General features: G+C 35.2%; 5 protein-coding genes across 8 annotated transcripts; 4 read left to right on the top strand and 1 right to left on the bottom strand.

The window, feature by feature from the left end:
- The first annotated feature begins 221 nt into the window (after nt 1-221).
- LOC103870792 (transcription factor bHLH150) lies at nt 222-1,689 on the top strand. The gene has a single exon (XM_009148956.3). It carries the CDS (start codon nt 850-852, stop codon nt 1,453-1,455), a length of 606 nt encoding a protein of 201 aa, XP_009147204.1. The 5' UTR covers nt 222-849; the 3' UTR covers nt 1,456-1,689.
- Nucleotides 1,690-2,271: 582 nt separating this feature from the next.
- LOC103870789 (nuclear envelope-associated protein 1) lies at nt 2,272-6,650 on the top strand. Its single transcript, XM_009148955.3, has 6 exons — nt 2,272-4,942; nt 5,104-5,339; nt 5,433-5,540; nt 5,662-6,126; nt 6,191-6,292; nt 6,391-6,650. Exons 2-6 carry the CDS (start codon nt 5,169-5,171, stop codon nt 6,559-6,561), a joined length of 1,017 nt encoding a protein of 338 aa, XP_009147203.1. The 5' UTR covers nt 2,272-4,942; nt 5,104-5,168; the 3' UTR covers nt 6,562-6,650.
- A 1,254-nt stretch (nt 6,651-7,904) lies between these two features.
- On the top strand, nt 7,905-10,967 carry LOC103870788 (shaggy-related protein kinase gamma). 2 transcript variants are annotated; one of them, XM_009148953.3, is made up of 12 exons: nt 7,905-8,041; nt 8,103-8,222; nt 8,617-8,811; nt 8,898-8,990; nt 9,076-9,135; nt 9,226-9,498; nt 9,569-9,700; nt 9,795-9,935; nt 10,047-10,193; nt 10,281-10,364; nt 10,463-10,565; nt 10,654-10,967. In XM_009148953.3, exons 3-12 carry the CDS (start codon nt 8,695-8,697, stop codon nt 10,734-10,736), a joined length of 1,233 nt encoding a protein of 410 aa, XP_009147201.1. In that variant the 5' UTR covers nt 7,905-8,041; nt 8,103-8,222; nt 8,617-8,694; the 3' UTR covers nt 10,737-10,967. The 2 variants fall into 2 exon arrangements, with proteins under 2 accessions (XP_009147201.1, XP_033148212.1); XM_033292321.1 differs by having other exon boundaries at nt 8,019-8,041; nt 8,099-8,222.
- A 240-nt stretch (nt 10,968-11,207) lies between these two features.
- LOC103870787 lies at nt 11,208-14,936 on the bottom strand. 3 transcript variants are annotated; one of them, XM_033292316.1, is made up of 4 exons: nt 14,711-14,872; nt 14,598-14,628; nt 13,532-13,878; nt 11,208-13,363 (listed from the first exon to the last, which is right to left on the bottom strand). In XM_033292316.1, the coding sequence occupies exons 1-4, from the start codon at nt 14,839-14,841 to the stop codon at nt 11,365-11,367; spliced, it is 2,508 nt and encodes an 835-aa protein (XP_033148207.1). In that variant the 5' UTR covers nt 14,842-14,872; the 3' UTR covers nt 11,208-11,364. The 3 variants fall into 3 exon arrangements, with proteins under 3 accessions (XP_033148207.1, XP_009147200.2, XP_009147199.2); XM_009148952.3 differs by having other exon boundaries at nt 14,560-14,628; nt 14,711-14,839; XM_009148951.3 differs by lacking the exon at nt 14,598-14,628 and having other exon boundaries at nt 14,711-14,936.
- A 1,405-nt stretch (nt 14,937-16,341) lies between these two features.
- LOC103870786 lies at nt 16,342-20,549 on the top strand. The gene has a single exon (XM_033292326.1). The coding sequence runs from the start codon at nt 18,827-18,829 to the stop codon at nt 19,178-19,180; it is 354 nt and encodes a 117-aa protein (XP_033148217.1). The 5' UTR covers nt 16,342-18,826; the 3' UTR covers nt 19,181-20,549.
- The last annotated feature ends 1,033 nt before the right edge of the window (nt 20,550-21,582 follow it).

The raw sequence follows: 21,582 nt of genomic DNA, 5'->3' as shown, positions 1-21,582 counted from the left end.
CAGCCCAGCACAAACAGAACCCGTCCCACTCAAACGTTGCCACGTACACAAGGATCAGATCCTTAAACTCCTTCCGGACGGACCAATCCTTACCTAAATTAACATAATAACTATTATTATATTAAAACTATCCTAAGGATTAATGCTAAGAGACAGTTATGGACTCGGATGGTCTTATATTGCTACCAATCATTGCCCTCCACACTATTATATAAAAAATATAAAACTCTACCATATATTCCATCGCCAATGTTGTCTTTTTATAATTAAAATTCTACAAATTCAATAATTCCACGTCATAATACAAATTTACGCCGCTCACCATCATAAATAGGTATGTAAAAGCATAAATGTTTTAGTCTCTATGTAAAAATATCTAATATCACAATGACTATAGATATTTTTGTCAGCCGTCAAACAGATAAAAATGGTCTTTTTGTTTCTTTGATTATGTTTTTCAACCTAGACAATGTATTGAATTTAGTATAGGAAACTGATTTTTCATTCACCAGGTAAATCATAATTGACCAACGTGAAATTAGAGGTAGAATGATTTAAGAAAAAGTAATCTGAATCATGGTATATAATTCGAAAAGGACAAAAGAAAATGAACAAATAAATATAGAAAATAATTGCATTGAGAATGGCCTCTCGCAGATGTTTATTATATATAGAGATCCCTTCAACAACTCTGAATCATTATCAAAATAAGAACGAGCTCGGCTTGTTTCTCCGACGGTTCCATAATATAAATCTTTCTTTGTTGCTAAAGCCATAATATAAACTTTCTTGAACAAAAGAAAAAAACGTCAATAACGTTCTTTTGTGGTGTTGTTAGAGTTCTTGTGAATGTCTGGAACGAATCCATCGACGTCGCCGGAGTTAGAAGGAACTGAAACCGTTCCTTTTCGCCGGAGATTGGTAACGGCTCAAAGAGGTCAAAGAGTTTTCGCTCCAAAGCTACTGGAGGCTCTTCGTAGATCAAGAAGAAGTTCAGAAGCTCCGGCGAGCCATATTAGTCGGAGATGGGGAGATACGGAGGCGCAGAAGGTTTATTCCTTACAGCTCTACGACGCTCTCCAGCGACCGCGGCGGAGCACAACGGTCCGAGACACGGCCGACAAAGTGCTAGCGGCTACAGCTCGTGGTACGACTCGGTGGAGCCGAGCCATATTGGTCAGTCGACTCGGGAGGAGTCTGCGGCGACACAAGAATACAAAGCCGGCGTCGGCGGTCAGGGGAGGTGGAGGTGGGAAGAGGAAGTTGTCGGTGGTGGGAAATCGGGTCCGAGTGTTGGGTGGTTTGGTGCCAGGTTGCCGGAGAACGGCGTTGCCGGAGCTTTTGGACGAGACGGCTGATTACATAGCGGCGTTGGAAATGCAAGTCCGAGCCATGACAGCTCTATCGAAAATTCTGTCTGAGTTTCAGCCGTCCCATAAACTTGGCTCTGCCTAATAGCCGAGTGCATGAGCCGATGGTGTGTAATAGTATTTGTTTTGATTATTTTTCTACGAATTTATTATCCGAATGCCTCATTATTTATCAATTGTTTGCCATTGAAACAAAAGTCAAAATTAATTACCAATTGGACGAAAATATTGCTTATTTTTGTTGTTGTTTTAAGTGTTTTGGTGTTATTTCATAAGTTTGAGCGGTAAATTTATTCTTGAAATTTCAAGATATGTTTTAGAAAAATAGAAAGTATACATCAATGGCACTCATTCACCCAATCAATATATTGGTTAAGAAAATTTACTTTGGTATCATAAGCTATATGCAAAAAATTAAAAAAATAAAGTATAAATGTCTACGAGAAGGCATGTGCATGCAGACCCTACGGTCCGACTCTTTTGTTCAAAGTGCGTCGCATGTGAGAGAACACCTCTTTATCTGAATTTAGTTTCTTCTCGAACAGCTTTTTATTTTCTCTTTATGGAAATTTCAAAATTCATATGAAATGATAGTAAGTTAAAATAGACTTTCGTGTGTCCTACATTTAAACAAAATGAGTGCATATATCATGTTTTGTCTATTTCGTCGACTTAGTAATAATGTGATATCTTCCGCCGAAGGCCAAACAAGAATGTGGTATTTTTCTAGTGGTGACCTATGATTGCTAACAATATTAGAGCAATTAATTAATTTGTGACAAAAAAAAAGAGCAATTAATTAATTAGAAAAAGTTATGAAATCAACTCGTAATTTGTCGGAACTACGTCTGTACAGTATATACTGATTAAATAGGTGCCAGAGCAAGAATTTTATATAGTAATTAAAGTGTCTGATCATTATCCATTTTGCATGTTAACCATTAAAAACACTATATATTGAGGACGGATAAACGGCGGCTTTATACACGCTTCAAAATTATTTTGCAATGATCAACTATGATTTATGTTGTGATTATCTAATACTATGGAATGAAGATCCAACTTATTAGCCTATTAGGGCAAAAAATAAGACGTTGATTATAATTTGTTGTTGTTGTTGAAATGTTGATAACACTCTTAAGTGATGCTTGATAGCTTGTTAGAAAAATATGATGTGTTTATGGCTACAAATCGGGAATACAGATCACGTAAACAATTATAAGATGAAAGGCCATTAAAGAGGTGACACGTTTGAAGAGGTGAACCTCAAGAAAAAGAGAGATGACAACTAGAACGGATGGAGACGTGAGAGAGAAGGTGGCATAATAATTGGGGTCAAGTATGAGATGTCTTCTTTGATTCCTTCAAGGCTCAAGGACCACCCACCACTTTCTCACCTCTTACACTTACACCGCGTTCTGATGATATAATTATCCTCGTGCTTCTATAACATTCTAAATTGAGATTAGGGAGATGCTACAATACATGCAAACTCAAGCCAAGCCTCCGTTGAAGATGCCAAAAATAATAAACAAAACAAAGTGTTTGCTTGCATATTGTTTCTTTTGGGGTAAAATTTGCTTGCATATTGTTGATAATGTATTGTGAACAAACGCAAAAAAATACTATTTTGAAAGAAAATACGATTGAAATAAATACACATTTTAAGATTCATTTTTCAAAAAAGAAATAAATACACATTTTAAGATTCATATATTGATTATAAGAATAAATAATTTATATTTGTATTTATACAGTTTTAAATCTGATATTCATTTTGCTTTATAATTTTTTTTCGTTTCTACTAAAAGTAGCTTTTCAATCTTGATAACTAGTATGGACTTTGTCCGCGTAACAAATGTAATGTTTTTGTGCATTAAGATTTAAGTCATTTACATAATCGACAATAATCTATGTGAATCTTAGGCATGTCAATATGTTTTGCCATATTTGGGATCCCTTCTGTAATAGCAAGGATCATCATTAATACCCAAAACGCCCCCAACATTATGCAGGAGTGGTCATTTTCTTATAGCATCGGCAAATTAAGTGTCATTCTCAGTGTATACACGTTGACCCTTAAATTCGACCCATCAGAACTTTTGGACATGATCTGATATTTTGTCTCTTTGTTTAACACTTACCATTGGACCCCAAACGCAGCCGACCGAACCAATGACGGCTTTAATTTGCCTTTTAGGTTTTAGGTCAATGTTTTTTAACTAATGCAATACTATATACCAGCTTCTCTACATCCGAAATTGTTGACTTAACATGTTCTTGAATCCAATGGTCTCAATCTCTATACGAAGCTAAAAGTTCACGACTGACGGTGAAACTTTTTCACTCATTGATCATGACTTTATTGTCTCTCCAAAAACCGTGATTTTAGTGTTGATGAGTGATAGCTTTCAGTTATTTTATATATCCAGCGGTTGGATTCATACTAGCGAGGAGGCAAATAAGCTCAAAAGCGAATTTCATAGATGAGTCATGTGAATAAAAGTTACTACATCAAGGAAAAGGACACTTGTTACTAGAATAGTGCAGAATACAGTTACACAAACAACGAAATAATGGTAAGGTTTTCAATGAACTGCCACACGGTGTGTCTTGATTCTCCAATACTGAAGAGAGTTTGAAAATGATCACTGCAACACCATACACTTTTTTTTGTCACAAACTGCAACACCATACACAAGAACCAAATCACACTGACTTTTAAAAACCTATTCAATTCAGATGGGGAATCATATTAAATCCTCTACTATTAGTTTTTAATGGGCCTAGCCCAATGACTTACTATTCCAGGTCCATTACATAAGACCATTACCTAGAGTCCATGATAACGGGAGAGGAAAACTTCTAGCTGACAAAGTTTGGAAGAGGATGATCAGTGATCACATGACCATGATGAATGAGTTCATAAGGCGTTGAAAAGCAAACTTCAGTTAATAATATATAACACGAGGTAGAGATCTAATGGATATACAGCAACGATCTACACAGTTTCGGTCTTTGTTTTTGTCTACCACCATGGCATCTCTATTGTCTCTTTCTCCATCCACACACATGTCCTTTAATCACAAGTTTAGCTCTATCTAATTCAATATAATAAACTAACATATCACATTTTTACCATAACAACATTTTTTTTGGAGCAACCTACCATAACAACAAATTTAAACCGTTCTTTGTCACATTTGTCATTATCTATTGATTGATGCACATATTCCACTTGGATCACAAACCGTGTTAATAGTACATACTATATTCCACTTGAATCATAAATCTCAAAACTTTTAATTTTTTTTTAAAATATTACATGGCCATAGGTTTGTGTTTGCCGAGGATTTTGGAGGGAAGGTTTTGATTTTTGAACTTCAAAGTCTTCTTCTCTCTCCAATTCATTTATTCTGATTTGCTTCTCTTTCCTTTCTCTCTGTCTTTCTCTCTCCTCAGCTCTTGTAAGATTCATGCCAAAACCAGAGAGATCTGATTTATCCGAAGATCTTGAATTTTCTTTTTAAACTACAAGTTACTACACCAACTTTCTCCCACGCAAGGCTCATGTAAAGTCACCATCTTTGTATTTATTATTATAATTTTTTTGAATTGTTAAATACTCTTCTTCATTTAACTTCTGTATTAATGGTCAACTGCCCCATGTCCACATGTTACAAAAAAAAAACTTACCCTTTTTTTTTGTTCCCATCTTCTTTCCTCTTTTCAGATTTATGAGAACAGACCAAATCATCAAGGTGTAGACTTTGGATGAGAAACTAACCAAACAACCAGATGTCTTGTTCCGACAAAAGAACCACGGTGGATCCACTTCTGAAAGATTTGGATGAGAAGAAAGAGAGTTTCCGGAGGAACGTCGTCTCTTTGGCGTCTGAGCTGAAGCAAGTCAGGGGCCGTTTGGTTTCTCAAGAACAATCTTTCCTTAAAGAAACCCAAACTAGAAAAGTAAAAAGTCTTTCTCTTTTATTTTAATAATCAATTATTCTTTTTTTAAATCAATTATAGAAATGATTTGGCTTTCTTTTGTTGATTGTTTAGGAAGCAGAGAAGAGAGCACAGAACATGGAAATGGAGATGTGTAAATTACATAAGAGATTAGAAGAAAGGAACTCTCAGCTTCATGCTTCTGCATCTGCTGCTGAAAAGGTTTATTCTCCATTAAACCAATATATATTTTTTTAATTGACACTTTCTTAATTATGTAATATTTTTTATTTTTTGCTAAAAGATTTTTTTTTTTTTTGTAATCTTTCTTTTGAGTAAACAGTTTATTAAAGACTTGGAGGAATTTAGATCACAGCTGGATGCAACTAATCAAACCGCAGAGGCAAGTGCTGACTCTGCTGAATCTACAAAGATCCAATGCTCAGTGCTTAAACAACAACTTGACGACAAAACACGTTCTCTCAGAGAACACGAACACCGTGTGACTCGGCTCGGGCACCAGCTTGATGATCTACAGAGAGGTTTGAGCTTGAGGGAGTGCTCAGAGATTCAGCTAAGAGAGGAGCTTAGGAGAATCGAGCGCGAGGTGACAGAGGCTATTACAAAGGCTGGGATAGGTAGCAATGATTGCGTGCTGCAGAAGTTTCTAGAAGATGTCTCTCCTGTGAATTTTGAGAGGATGAATAGATTAGTTGAAGTGAACGACGTGGAGGTCAAGAAACTGAAAGATGAGATTAGGTTAATGTCAGGTCACTGGAAGCATCAGACTAAGGAACTCGAATCTCAGGTGAATATCCATCTTTTTTTTATTTGGTTAAAACAATCTGTTAATCTTTTTTATTAAAAAACAGCTGGAGAAACAGAGAAGAACGGATCAAGACTTGAAGAAGAAGATACTGAAGCTTGAGTTCTGTCTTCAAGAAACAAGAAGCCAGACCAGAAAGCTACAGAGAGTACGTATCAAGTTCATTACTGTGTAGCTTCTTGTTTGGAACAAAGGTTTTTTTTTAAATACCAAAACTTCTTTTCTTTGTGTGGATGAATGGAACAGAAAGAGGAAAGAAGGGACATGGAGATCAAAGAGATAAGAGATCTGATGTCAGGGAGACAACAAGGTAGTGATAAAGAATCTTGGGAGAAACAGAAGTTTTGGGACAATTCAGGATTCAAGATCGTTGTATCAATGTCTATGTTGATGTTAGTGGTAGTCTCCAAGAGATAGGTTTCTCTTTTTGTGTAAAATGTAGTTGACGAAAATCTAAGACCATCTCCAATGCTACACTAAAATTTACTCTATATTTCACTCTAAAATAGAGTAACTCTATTATAGAGTTGGATTTGCTCCAATGGTTCACTCTATAATAGAGTTACTCTATTTTAGAATGAAATATAGAGTAAATTTTAGTGTTGCATTGGAGATGCCTAAGACAAAACAAGTGTAGGTGTTTTGTATGTGTAAGTCTTTTTTAGAACGACCATGCTCTAATATAATCGTCTTTAACCCGTATTAGTAATTTTTGTAAAAAAATAATTTTTTTTTTATCACGAACCGGTCCCGTTGCTCAGTTGTTTAGAGCCTTGCTCGAGCCGTAAGGTCTCGGGTTCGACTTTCGCTGAGACCATACTTTCGATTCGGCCTATTATTAAATTTAAATAACACTAGGCCCATTAATACTATATATAGTTTTCGAAGGCCCATTGGAAAGCCCAATTCAATCTAAATTTGTTTTTTTTTTCATGCCTCTCCGACACGTGGTCCCAGATCAGCCTGTACTGTTGACTCTTTGGAATATTCTGATAGATATCGGGTAAATACCAAATTACCCCTACTTGTCGTTTTCTCACCGACCCCACATTCCAGCTTTGTCCAAATTTTCAAAATGTCGTCATCCTTTTTTTATTTAGTATTATAATATTCGGTTCTTCGATTAAATTTAAGAAACAATTATAAAACCTTATACACTTGGCTGGAAAATGTCATTATATTTTATGGCTGTTGGTTGTTGATACTCTTTCAATTTTAAAATTTATAGCAGACAATTGTATGACATTCAGGAAATAGTTATTGGACGTCTGTCAAAAAAATAAAAAAAATCATAAATAAATCAGTGCAGTTTAGTCCATTTTAGCTTTATCAACTTTGACATTATGAGTTTGACTCCTTTTAAAAAAAGTTGGGAAATAAATGGTTCTCAGAATGTAGCTACTAAAAAGGAGTAAATATAAAATTATTTAATTAAACTAATTTTTGTATGTACCAATAATTGAATGCAAAATGAATTAATTAGAATAAATCTCGTTACTTGACACTAAATCCAGCATTGTTTTGAGATTGTTTTGTTAGTATGTCAGTCCAACCAATCACAAAATTAAATAAAAACAGAAAAAAACAGAGAAGTTGGATTCATCAAGGTTAATATAAATACAGAGAGTGGGGTAAACAAAGTTTGAATGGTCAAAAACTAAAAAAGAGGAAAAACCAAACCCAATGTACTTTCTTTCACTTTACTAACTCCAAAGACTATCTTATTGTAATAGATTTTCTGGATTTTCATTTTTAAGATATATGACTGTCACCAGCGCATTATAGCATATGCCTCTCTCATCAAAAAGCACAGCCACAGAGCTCAAGCATTTTTATTCTTACAAACTATTATTATTCATCACACCAAAATCCAAAAAAGGAAGAGACACAGAAGAGAGAGAGAGAGAGAGAGAGAGAGAGAGAGAGAGAGAGAGAGAGAGAGAGAGAGAGAGAGAGAGAGAGAGAGAGAGAGAGAGAGACATTCATCATCAAACCATCTTCCTTCCTATGGATCTAATCATATCTTCTTGATTCTTCATCCAATCTCTTTGTTTTCTTCCCTCTCAAAACTTTCATGGGTAAGTTTTCTAAAGATCTTGTATGTTTCTCATCTATTTTTTTTTTTGTAAATTCTCATCCAAAATTCTTCTGGATCTTTTTAAAGTTTTCCCACCTAAAAAGTTAATGTCTTTAGCTTCATAGATCCTCTTGATATTTTACTATTTGGATTGTCTGAGTTTTAAATGCTCTTGTTTTGAATTGAAATTTGCTATCCTTTTTTTGGTATGTTTATGGATCTATATTGGAGTTATTTACCTTTCTTTTTGCTAGCTCTTGCTTGGTGTAGATGATGGTTGTTTTGTTGAGTAGTCTTGAGATTATTTCATTTAAAATTAAAGACCAAGCAGCTGTAAACACAGATAGGGTTTTAATTTTTATGGATCATGTTCTAACCCATTACTGTTGCTCCAGGACTGTGATCTGATCAAAATTTTGAAGATACACAAAGGAAGAATCTTTATTTGTTTTACAAATTCCTCTGTTCCTGAGATGGCCACGATGGGCGTAGAGCCTAGTGCCGCGGTTAGAGACTCTACTGCAAACGCTGCTACTGATGTTGATAGGTTACCTGAAGAGATGAATCATATGAAAATTCAAGATGATAAAGTATGGCCTCTTTTTCTATTGTGGCTTTCATTTATTATTATTTTTATTTTTTGTTAACTGACTTGGTTTATTGATGATCTCACCAGGAAATGGAAGCTACAATAGTAAACGGCAATGTCACAGAGACTGGTCACATAATAGTAACAACCATAGGTGGAAGAAACGGCCAACCAAAGCAGGTTTTGTTACACTTCTTGATCCTTTATTACTTCATTCTATTTGATTTTATTTAAATAGCTAATTGAATTTTCCTTTAAATTGCAGACAATCAGTTACATGGCAGAGCGTGTTGTTGGACACGGCTCCTTCGGCGTTGTCTTCCAAGTGAGTTTTTTTTTTTTTATCAAATTATAAAACATTTTTTAATAAAACTCTATGTCTCTTTGCACTAACATAATCATTTTTTGTTCTCAGGCTAAATGTTTAGAGACAGGAGAAACCGTAGCGATAAAGAAAGTGTTACAAGACCGTAGGTACAAGAACCGTGAGCTACAAACAATGAGACTCCTCGACCATCCAAACGTTGTCTCTCTAAAACACTGCTTCTTCTCAACAACCGAGAAAGACGAGCTTTACCTCAACCTGGTCCTCGAATACGTTCCGGAGACAGTTCACCGCGTTATCAAACACTACAACAAACTCAACCAACGCATGCCTATTGTCTACGTCAAACTCTACACCTATCAGGTAAGACAATACTAGTTTTTTTGGATTTGTCTATGTTTTTATTAACTCTTTTGCTATGTTTTTTTTGCAGATTTTCAGGTCGTTATGTTACATTCACAGATGTATTGGCGTGTGTCATCGCGACATAAAGCCTCAGAACTTGTTGGTGAACCCACACACTCATCAAGTGAAGCTGTGTGATTTTGGAAGTGCTAAAGTATTGGTGAGTTTTTGTTTGATGAATGATGATAACTCTCTTTCTCTAAGAAAGCAGTGAAAAACTCAAGAAACCATTTTGTTTTGATTCTTTGAAACAGGTGAAAGGAGAGCCAAACATTTCGTATATTTGCTCTAGGTATTATAGAGCACCTGAGCTTATCTTTGGAGCTACTGAGTATACTACAGCCATTGATATCTGGTCTGCAGGATGTGTTATGGCGGAGCTTCTTCTCGGTCAGGTAATGTCATTTGTTTTGCTCTGTTTTACTCTGTTTTTGCTCTGTTTTTGCTCTGTTTTGCTCTGTTTTGCTCTGTTTCAAATCCTAAACTGTTCTTTTTGTTCATGGCAGCCATTGTTCCCTGGCGAGAGTGGCGTTGATCAACTTGTTGAGATTATAAAGGTTTTGGGAACACCAACAAGGGAAGAGATCAAATGCATGAACCCGAACTACACTGAGTTCAAGTTCCCTCAGATTAAAGCTCATCCATGGCATAAGGTAACTTGCTTTACAAGTAAACAAGTTCAATGCCTTGTTTAAGTTAGCTGTTAACTGAAACATTTTTTGTCATTTAAAAAATTCCAGATTTTCCACAAGAGGATGCCTCCAGAAGCTGTTGATTTAGTCTCAAGGCTTCTTCAATACTCTCCTAGTCTCCGTTGCGGTGCTGTGAGTATTTCTGCAACTTCTCTCACTTTCCTTTCATTCTGCAAAATCTCTCGTCTCTTTATCTTATTTTGTTGAAACTTTGTAATCTTGGCAACTAGCTTGATGCATTGGTCCACCCGTTCTTTGACGAGCTTAGAGATCCGAATGCACGGTTGCCCAACGGACGTTTCTTTCCACCACTTTTCAACTTCAAGCCTCATGGTACTTTACTTCCCCCATTCGTCCTTGTCTTTACATAAAGATAAGTGACTTAAAACTCATGTTTTCTTAATGTGTTGTGTGAAAGCAGAGCTTAAAGGTGTGCCTGTGGAGATGGCGGCTAAGTTAGTACCCGAACATGCTAGGAAGCAGTGTCCGTGGCTCGGTTTGTGATTCATCTGCTACTACCTGCAAACATGAAAACTAGAGAAGGGAACAGTCTGAGAAATTCACATCTGTCTTTACCTTCTCAGTTTTGTCAACTATTATTCAATCTCAATATGGTGATTTTATAACCCCTTGTTTGTTGTAGTGAGTACAGAAAAGAGTGAATCATTGTGGGGGTTATGATCTTGTAAAAGTCGACAAAGTTTTTAATTATTTTGTAAGAGAGTTTGGAGTTTACAGTCTCATTCTCCAGACAAACATAAAATAAAAATCCATGAAAAAGGTGAAAATTGAAGTGAATAAAGAGGTTGGTGAAAGTTTCTACAATTATCAAAGAAAAATAGTTTCAACCTTAAAATGTGAATCAGATGGCACAAACTAATAAAAGAAAGTTAGAAACATTGTAACATTCAAATCCATTTTGTTATGTATGTGTTTCTCTTAAGACTAACCTTATCATTTAGACAAGCTCACAAGTGAAAACTTTAGCAAGAAAATTTATTGCATGAAAACTAAAATACAAAAGTGTTTAACGTAAAAAAAAAAAATCAATCCTCCTTTCTTACAGATTGATCATAAAAAGTTGATGAAAGTTAATTAAAAACAAAAACATAATGGAACCAAATCCAAACAACTAACATTCAAGAAGATATTCTTTACAAGTCGACTTGTTATGACCAAGTCCCTTGCACCTACTACACTGCAGCTGCCGCTTCATCACCTCCTCCGCCGGCGTTTTCTTCTTCGGCGGCCTCCCCGGTGGCCGCCTCGTAGGCGGCGGTGTCACCGTCACCGCAGATCCCCCAGAGCTCTCTCTACAACACATCTCCCCTCCTTCCAACAAAGGCACCGGATTAATCGACACAGAGTACGTCACCCTGTAACTCTCAACGCTAAAATATCTAGAACACAACTCGTAAGGGCTGCGTCCAATACAGCTGATAACCGCAACAGCGTGGTGACACGGCAACCCCGTTAACTGCCAGCCTTTACAGCTACAGTCCCACTGCGAAATGTTCACGAGCTCGTACGTCTCTCCGCGGACTTGAAACAAGTTGTTATCCGCGGAGGACGCTACGTGGAGGCTCTGCGCTTTTAAACACTCTTTCTCCAGCTTTACTTCCATCGAAGGAGTCAATCTCCCATTACATTCAGCTGCGTTGATACGTCTCACGTGGATCAACCCCATTATCTTCCCTCGGATCACATCCACCATTTGAGTTATAGGCAGGTCGTTGGCATCGGAGGCCCAGGTGAAGAACGGCTCGCCCGAGTTCGATGTCAAGTGGTTGTAACGAGAGCCGGGGAAGTAAGCGTTGGCCCAGTGATCCGGCTGGCTGTTATGCACGATCCAGCTGTACGCGTCCGGTGAGAGGCCTTTGATGTTCTCCACGTGTCTCTCGAACGAATCAGGCCTCGGCGCGTAGGCCGCCGAGTAGAAGTCGTCGACGATTAAACGCTTGATCTCGTGGGAGAACGGTCCTTTCAAGTCTCTGATGAGCTCGTCGGTTAAGTACCTTAAGCAGTAGGCGTGGAAGGAGTTTACAAACACCTTTGGGATGAGCTCTTGGAGACTCTTCTGTCTATCCGCAACGAACGTGATCTGGCTAGAAACCTGTTGGTCTGGAGCGAGAACAGACCTCAGCTGAAGCAAGAACCACTCCCAGTTATCCTCCGTCTCCGCGTCAACAACCGCAAACGCTAGCGGAAACACTTCGTCGTCCCCGTCGACGGAAGTAGCGGCCAGCAGCGTCCCTTGGTACTTCGACTTCAGCGGCATGCTGTCGAGAAACACTAACGGTCTACACGCCTCGAGGAAACCGTAAACCGAGGCGTGGAAGGACACGAAGACGCGGTGAAAACTCGAATCCTCCTTGGTGGTGAACGTAGCTAAGCTCCCTGGATTGGTCTCCATGATCTTCTCGCAGAAGGACGGGAGCTGCTTGTAACCGTCCTTGTACGATCCCTGAAGCTGCTCTCTCGCGATCTCTTTCCCGCGCCACGCTTGGAAGTAGTTCAGCTGGATCCCATACTCCTCCTTGATGTCGCTGACGATATCTTTCGGTTTGTAGTTAGGAAACACTTTCAGCTTCTCCTTGATGATGCTAGCCACCCAGCTCCTACTCGTCTGGAGGCCGTTGACGCCTCCCGCGCCTTCGCAGGTGTGCGAGGGAGTCATCTTCTTGATGCAGATGAGCTGAGTGGTTGACAGCCTGGAGGCGTGGATCCTCCAGGGACAGCCTTCGGCTTTGCATTTGACCGTCACGCGGTGGCTGTCGTTCTTCTTGTAGCGGAACCCGAACTGGTTCGCGATGGCGTACTTGCGGAGAGCTTCCCGGAACTCGCTCACGTTTTTGAACCTCTGCCCGACGCCTGTGATCGTGTTCTGCCATTGCTGCGTTCTCGCCTTTGTGAGGATGTCTCCTTTCGGATTCGGGGCTTCGAGGATGGCTGACATTATGTCGGGTGGAGTAGTGATGACGATCTGTGTGTCTTCAGGTCGGTTCACTACTTGCTGCTCCATGGTTACAACGGGAGGAGCTGAGACTGAGAGGGGGAGATCTTCTGGTCCTGCTATGTCGTCTATCATATCCTCCAGAGGAACTGCTTCAGACAATGTAGTTCTGCTAGATCTGTAAGAAAAAAAAAACTCTTTAAGGCGACAATGATGATTTAGTAAAGATTTCAATTATTTTTTTATTTATAAATTTGGAAACCTATCTATAGGCGAATGTTTCATTAGGCTTTGTCCAGGACCGGGCTTGATGATGATAGATGATTCAAGAAACGGATTTGCTTACCTGCTAGCAGGCATGTTTGAGATGTCTGGAGAAGGCTCTTCAGGTATGAGATAGACATCAGCACTGTTAGAGTTCTCGTGGAACTTGATCATCCGTTTCAAATCTTTATCGTTGGAGATGGAGATGAGAGTCTTCTTGTTATCAGGGAGAAAGTACTTGAGAGAAACCGTTCTAGCGTCGCAGTTAAACATCTCCCCTATCTCTGATAGAAAGTCTTTGAACTTCATCTCCTCGTCCACGTCTATCGCGTGAGCATCGCCTCCTTTGTAAGTTAACGCTCCGCCTTTCTCCGTCAGAAACTCTCCACCGGACATACATATTGCTATCACCCGTTTCCCTGCCATGTCCTGCAAACAAACAAGGAAGACACAAACATAATATCAAAAATCTTTACTTATTGTAGTCCAAGCTCAATGCAACTGCATGGTTCCTCTATTGGATGTGACAATCTAAGCTCCTAAGCTTAAGAAATCAACCGCACAATCACCTAGAAACTACTATTGCGATGCAAAAAACAATGTTATGTCAATGATGAAGGCACATTCAGACACAAACCAAAACATCAAATCTCTAGTTATTGTAGTCAAAACATCAAAATCAAAACTCTGTAACACCAAAAATAAACGAAAACAACCAGTCTAAGCTCTCAGTTTCTTATTTTAAGCTATCACAGGACATATCAACCACACAATCACTTAGAAACTATTATTGTAACAACAAGTGAATAGATGCAAAGCAGTGTCATTTCAACGATGAAGGCACATTCAGACAAAAAAAAGGCTGAAACTTTCAGATTCAAACCGAGCAAAACTGTTATTGCAATGCAGAGTAGTGTCATTTCAATGATAAAGGCACATTCAGACCGAAAAAGATTGAAACTTTTAGATTATAACCGAACCAAATCAAAGCATTTTGGCTATAGAAACATGAATCCACTACACATGGAAACAGAAGGCAATAACAAAACACTTCGATTTAATACAGAGCGCGAGAGATTCAGAGGGTAAAAGGAGACGAAAGGTTTCAACTTTTCAAATTCCAGAACATCTAATCGTCGTATGATAACCTCTCCTCGAGACACAGATACAATCCGCCACCTAAACCGAACATGTAACTTTGGCGGAAATTTTAAAATTGGGCTGCATGAACCCTAAAATTAAAAATGAGAGATTGAATTACCTCGGAATTGCGGAGAGCCCAAGAGACCCTAATCTGATATTGAAGTTTTGTTTAATGATCGAATTCACGAGGAAGAAGAGAAGAGGGAAGAGTCTGTGCGGTGACAACCTTCTCTGGTTAGCAATCACCATCCATCATCCATGCGCCTGTTGTTGTTCGGTCCTTGATGATATAAACTACGTGTCGTTTTTGTAGACTGCCTCTTACGTAAAACAGTGTGGCGGATGAGTTGATTCATTCGAAATTCGAAACACCGTGCTGTCTTAAAAGCTGATAACGTATCTCCCCTTTTTTTTTTTTTTTTGTTCAACACGTATCTCCCCTATGTTCACATGTGCATATAAAATACAGACATTGTATACAGTTACAATTAATTGAGTAAATAAAGTTTACAACCTCTAACAAACTTTGCTCTCACTCTCTTTTCTCATCGCCATCTTCATCGAGCTTGAGCTCGAGCTTCATCACCTCTAATACAAAACAAATTAATTGTTTACGATTTTATCAAAAAGCAAATATGTTATGGAATATGGAATATGGATTTGTGTTTTTTTTTTGGGTGTACACTTATGCCATGGATTCGTTTCGTATAAGAGAAAAACTTAACTAAAAATAATTGTAATTGATTACAGCTAGTTAATATTAATATATATATATAATCGTAAACTAAACCAATATATTAGCAATATGAATTAAAATGATTCTACAAAAAAGTTAGAGCTTTATCAATCTGTTGGCTATCGTTTGAGTACGTCTTCTGATGATTAATTTGGTTCACGTGATGAAAAAGAATACTTGAGTGGAGAACTTTAACCCTCGAACATATCATACTTAATTAACTTTTATACTTTAATCGGATTTAGTTGTTATTCACGTGTTATGCTCTCAATTCTACGATTTGACTAGTTTTATTACTCGTTACCAGCATCAACATGCAGCAGTAGCCAGAAAGGTTCTTTCGAGCTTCGAGCTAGAGTGTGTGCTAATTATACAATTAATTGTCTATACATAACAATGTAGTCATCATTTGAGACTAACTTCATGCATTCTCTTTTGTTTGCCCTATCTAAGGGAGTATGATTAAGTTTTACTACAAGAAATGGAGGATTAGAATTCAAAATCATGGTAAAACTCTTATCTTCAATATTTTTTTTTACAACAAACCACACCATTAGTCTTAGATTTCCAAAACTGTATAGCTAGCGTTCATATTTTTTTTATAACATCAAATATTATTACGTTAGCTAGAATGTATGTGATCAACATGCAACATACTATGTAAATATTATATTATATTAAGTAAAACTAAACTTTACGTATAGTCTTAATTAGAGTCCTCAATCTCATTCTTTACAAATATAATAGAACTTGACCCGCACTTCCACGCAGATATTTGATTTAACTTGTGTTCAACGTCAGTTAAAAAAAAAAACTTGTGTTCAACGTAAATTCATAAACAACTGGTTTTATAAAGAAAATCTCATGTATATTTTTTTATGTTTTGTAATTTACATATAAAGTAAAATATATTATTTTATAATATAGATGTTTGATAATAATTTTTTTTATTTGTACATAATATTATATTATAAATAATTTTATAGCTTGATGCAATTTAATGTAATATATGAATTTATTAGGGTTAATTTGCTAGATGACTATAATGGGAAAAATATTAGTTTTGTAGTAAGAAGGTAGAGAGAGATAGGAAGGGAAATGAAGAGAGAGAGAGGGTTATATGGTTAGATGATGAAATATAGTTTTTTTTTTGGTTATAGGGTCAAATTTCTCAATATATTATCTCCCTTTAATACATGTAATTTGGTTAATATTCGTATAATATTAATAATGATCAATATATGAATATCGATTTGGTTAGATAAGCTTCGAAATTGTAATTAGTTAATTTAAATTTATTTTAAATGTAGTGGCATAATCTGTAAATAAAAAAAAGTAAGTACTAAATTTATTGTAAATATAATGGTTAAATGTGTAAATAAAAAAGATACTAAACACACTACTATCCATGTTTTCAAACAATTCTCATTTTATTGTTATCCATGTTACCAAATAGTACCAAAAAAATATTTTAGTTTTACTATAGATGCTATATCTTTGTTATCTTCTATGTCTACGGTTTACGTACAAGTTAAAGCCCATCTTATATTCCTATTACAAAATTAGATAGATACCAATAGACCATCTCCAATTATTCCGTTTTAATTAATTTCAAGTTACAAACCCATCTGATGGAGGTGGATTACTTAGCTCCGTTTACAGCTAGATAATTGCAGTTTATGGGTGAAGAATTACCAAAGAAGATTAGGATATTTTTCTCACGTAAAGTGACCCAACAAATATTAATTAGTGATTATATATGTAGCTTATAGTTGTTGGATATATTCCACAAATAAGCACCAAAAACTCTAATTGTCTTATTAAAATATTAAGTCTTTTTATTCTCCAACAGATTCTTTTCACTTCTCTTTCTGACTGTGTGCTCTTCTCCTCCCCATTTTTTGTTTGTATAATTTTATATAATAATACTGCATTCCTACCAAATTATATACTTTTTATATCCATATAGTATTTCATCTTCGCGTATTTATATGCAATAACTATAGTAAATATCTATGCTAATGTGAAACCGACTATTAGTTCCCCCACATACGTTCAGTTTAGTATTATTACAAAACACAAACCTAATTTTAAATTTCCACAAGACTATAGAAAAATCATGCGTAGTATGCATAGAAATTGCTAATCTGCAGTTTGGATAGAAATTAATATATAAAATGCTTCAAGAGTTGATAGATACACTCAAGTTAATTACATGATTTTTTTTTTTTAAAAAAGAAGTTAATTACTCCATGATTGACATACTTGACCGATCAATTTTGAACACTCATTCAATCCATACTCGATAAATGTATTGTACTTCTTATGATTGGTCATTTTGAAATTCGGACGCATTCACAAATTTAATTACATGTATAAATAAAACAATTTGAAATATACGAAATAAATATATGAATAAATAATTGAAATTGGTGGAGAATTATATAAACGTTAGGGTTCAAGTTATAATTATCTTCCTAACGTGTATGACTGCTCATAGTCCTAACGTGTATGACTGCGAGTATAAAATAATAAAGTGTTTCGGAGAAATGAAAGTGGCCTTAGTTAGGCAAGAGTTTGCTAAGATTGGTGGGGAATGGAAAGGAAGGACACCAAAGTGAGAGTATGTTTGAGTTTTATAATAATAATAAAAGAAAATTCCATGTAAGTAGTAAAAAATAATAAAAAAACTTGAAAAATTGATTCTAGAAAAAGAATACTAGTATAAAGGAAAAAAGACATTGAAGAAAATATGAGAGAAAAGACCAAACAAACACAGAGAACTTAAATGCCTAACCAATGCTTTTTGTTTTTGGGTTCAATTCAAGCCAACACATGAATACATGAGATTTACAAAATCTCGACAACCATATAATTGGTATTACCATTCTCGACGTGCCTGAAATATCCCGGCTACTAATGATTTGCACGCCTAATATATATATAACTGATGAACAAATACTTTTGAAAATTTGACATCGTTTCTTGAATTGATGATATTGAGTTCCAAAAATGGCAAACGATTGAGCAAGATTTTGTGATACTTCCAAGTTTTTGATATAGTTCTGATCAAGAGATGCATAATTTGGTTCAAACTTTCTTTATTTATTTTTCAAAAGACATACCACTCACCTTTTTTTTTTTGAACACCGACATACCACTCACTAGAATTGAAAAAAAAGGAACGAAAATATCAAAAGCAATTTTTATTTAAGCTTCTATCATATTTTGTAAATAATACATCCAACTTTTTTTGAAAACTATACGAAACAAAAATTCTCCGATTTCCTAACTAAAACAATTGGAGACAATTAAAACTTAGTACTAGACTTGTGGTTGCTGCATGCGACAAACAAACGTTAAGAATAAATATAACTAGTCTCAGTTGAATACGTACTGCTAATAATTAACATTTTTGGATGACCGGTTAAACTATTACAGTATATAACTGGTTCACTCGTTAATGTTTTGGTGAGCATATTCCTTATAAATACATGCATGCGCAAACCCCACATCTCCACATTCGAAACAACATTTAATCCAAAACCTCTCTCTTATCTTTCGCGTCTCTTCTTGTTCTCGTCTCGTTCCATAAAATTTCAAAGACACATACTAATGGGAGGAAGCATGTCACACAGTCTCTTCAGCTTCTTTAAAACACGAAGATCTCAAAGAGTGGAAGTAGACGCCTCTTGGGATGACGTCGTTTATACTCGCAAAGCAATGGCTAGTGATGAAGACAAACGTTACTGGGTGGCTGAACCAGGTATTGACCGCAAAGCGTCTGCCTTTATTGCCAAGTTTCATGCCACTCGTGTCTCTGCGTCCCAGCGCCAATCTCTCTCTCCGTAGCAATCCGAGAAGGCATGATGATGAAGAATTGAAGATTATGATGATCAAGGGCTATTTTGATTCTATGAAAATTGTTTTTTATTTATTTGAAATGTTCTATGAGAGTGTATTGATTGTCTTAGTTGTAATTAATAATCGATTTTTCTTTACAATTTTCTTCGTCTAGCTTCTCATTCTTTTTCCTTGTTGCTTTCATATCTAGCTAGTTAAATAATTTTGACTTAAATCATATGGGAATGTGTTTTGGTTGTGTCGGTTAATAAACGAATACAAAATAACCAGATTCGACTTTGTATAGTTCTTGACTTCTTGTTTCTCGTAAAATCATAATAATAGTCATGTAAGCATATAAAGATGAACAGGAGAGAATAAAGACTATTAAATTTACATAAAAAACAAAGATAGTTAACTTAAAGAGTAATTAAAGCTTTTTCTATAGAATCCAAACTTACCCAACAAGATTTACCATATGAAATGGAACAACAAGATTTGATGAGGCTCCAAAACATCCATTTTTAGGATGTATAGCTTCTTATGAATCTCACAGACTCACACAGACTATAAATTCTAACATAACCTTATAGATACGTAATTTAGATCAATGTAGAAAGCCATGAATTTTGACATTTTAATAACTAAATCTTGTTTACCAGAATGAGTATTTATTGATTGTATTCATTTAAGATAAAATAACCAAAAAAACATAGGTTTGAAGCCAGCTGTAGAATCAAGATCTTTATATGATTGCTATTATTTGCATGGACGGGAGGTTTCTGCTTGGGTCTTCCGCTCACATAATGCTCCAGTTTTTTTTGTACAAAAGGTACATCTTAAGAGTACTTTGATTCCTCTTCTTGTCTTTTGCTTCGCTTTGAGCCTAATTTTCTTGGTTCATACTCTCTTTACTTTTACTGCCAACTATCAACCAAAATATTCCCTTTAATTTTATTAAATGGTTGCAAGTCTAGTGATCTCGTAGTGGTGCCTATGTAACTCATGATTTGTGAGTGTATCAGTCTTCAGGATTCGATCACCACAAAAGCAAAACATCACTCACAATACAAAGAAGAATAAGAAGTAACACCGCAGCTTGACACTTGCTTGACGCATGAACATTTGGATGCTTATATTCATACGTATGTAATTTTGGTTAATAATTCTCACACATGAAAAGGGCATTGAGTATAATGTGGAATCTCTGGAAGACTCGTTAATGGCAACTACTCATCGGTCTCTATTGGTTGGACTAATTTGAGATCAATGCATACCATCTATTTGCACCCAACATGCACTCCACTCTTCTATTTGTTCAACACAATTACCGATTCGCACCCCCAATAAAATTACAAGGAACAATAACAAAATAAAACATATATAAACTGATAATTCCATTGTAAAAAAAAAACCACACGGGTAGATTGTAAAACAAATTCTTCAAGGTTTAATTTTACATATACTAGCATTTTGATTTTCAAATGTTAACTATATAACTATTCGACTGAACGTTATATTCTGAATTGTATGTTTAGATGCATACATGATCACATTGTATTTATGTTTGCGTAACAGATTTTTTTCATATTTGTATGTTAAAATTATTGTAACATTGATGTTAGCATTTTTTGCGATGTTTGAATTTTGTTGTTGTTCGTGTACTTAACCTAAGTGATATTGGTGCTTAACCATTTTTTTTTCTGGAAATAGAAATAATGAAACAAAGAGTAACATATATCAAAATGTATCTAATTTAGTTTTTATTTTATTTTTTATATTGTATATTTACTTATTATTTAGTTTTTTTGTATATTTATTTATTTTAATTTTTTTCATTTTATATCAAATAATAATATTATGATAGATGCTTAATCTAATATTTATATTTATTATATTGCATATTAACTTATTATTTATTTTACTATACATTTTCAAACATATGTTTAATATAGTTTTTCTATTTCTTATATTGTATATATACTTATTATTTATTTTTTCTTATATTTTATATTTAATTATCTAATATTATGATAGATGTTTAATATAATATTTCTATTTATTATATTGTATATTTACATATTATTTATTTTACTATACATTTTTCAGAGAGATGTTTAATTTAGTTTTTCTAGTTTTATACTTATTTTTTCTTATTTTGTATATTTACTTATTCTAAATTTCTTGTTTTTATATCAAATGATAATATTAGATATACGTTAATGTAATATTTCTATTTCTTCTATAGTATATTTACTTATTATTTATTTGTTCTTATATTGTATATTTATTTTTCCTATATTGTATATTAACTTATAAAAATATTTGAATAATAAAAAAATGTAAAACTATAAATTTTTCAGATAGATGTTTAATGTATTTTTCAGTTTCTTATATTGTATATTTACTTA

Source organism: Brassica rapa, chromosome A05 (assembly GCF_000309985.2).
Source record: "Brassica rapa cultivar Chiifu-401-42 chromosome A05, CAAS_Brap_v3.01, whole genome shotgun sequence".
NCBI classification, from domain to species: Eukaryota; Viridiplantae; Streptophyta; class Magnoliopsida; order Brassicales; family Brassicaceae; genus Brassica; species Brassica rapa.
Note: the sequence above shows the minus strand (reverse complement) of the source record. Positions and strands in the feature narration are given on the sequence as shown.

Coding starts and splice junctions, on each gene's coding strand:
- LOC103870792 (XM_009148956.3), top strand. CDS start 850: ATGTCTGGAACGAATCCATCGACGTCGCCGGAGTTAGAAGGAACTGAA.
- LOC103870788 (XM_009148953.3), top strand. CDS start 8,695: ATGGCCACGATGGGCGTAGAGCCTAGTGCCGCGGTTAGAGACTCTACT. Junction 9,701..9,794: donor TTGGAAGTGCTAAAGTATTG/GTGAGTTTTTGT, acceptor TCTTTGAAACAG/GTGAAAGGAGAGCCAAACAT. Junction 10,566..10,653: donor TTTCAACTTCAAGCCTCATG/GTACTTTACTTC, acceptor GTGTGAAAGCAG/AGCTTAAAGGTGTGCCTGTG.
- LOC103870789 (XM_009148955.3), top strand. CDS start 5,169: ATGTCTTGTTCCGACAAAAGAACCACGGTGGATCCACTTCTGAAAGAT. Junction 5,340..5,432: donor AAGAAACCCAAACTAGAAAA/GTAAAAAGTCTT, acceptor TTGATTGTTTAG/GAAGCAGAGAAGAGAGCACA. Junction 5,541..5,661: donor CTGCATCTGCTGCTGAAAAG/GTTTATTCTCCA, acceptor TTGAGTAAACAG/TTTATTAAAGACTTGGAGGA.
- LOC103870786 (XM_033292326.1), top strand. CDS start 18,827: ATGCGCAAACCCCACATCTCCACATTCGAAACAACATTTAATCCAAAA.
- LOC103870787 (XM_033292316.1), bottom strand. CDS start 14,841: ATGGTGATTGCTAACCAGAGAAGGTTGTCACCGCACAGACTCTTCCCT. Junction 13,879..14,597: donor TATCTGTGTCTCGAGGAGAG/GTTATCATACGA, acceptor GTTTGTTTGCAG/GACATGGCAGGGAAACGGGT. Junction 13,364..13,531: donor TCAAACATGCCTGCTAGCAG/GTAAGCAAATCC, acceptor TTTTTCTTACAG/ATCTAGCAGAACTACATTGT.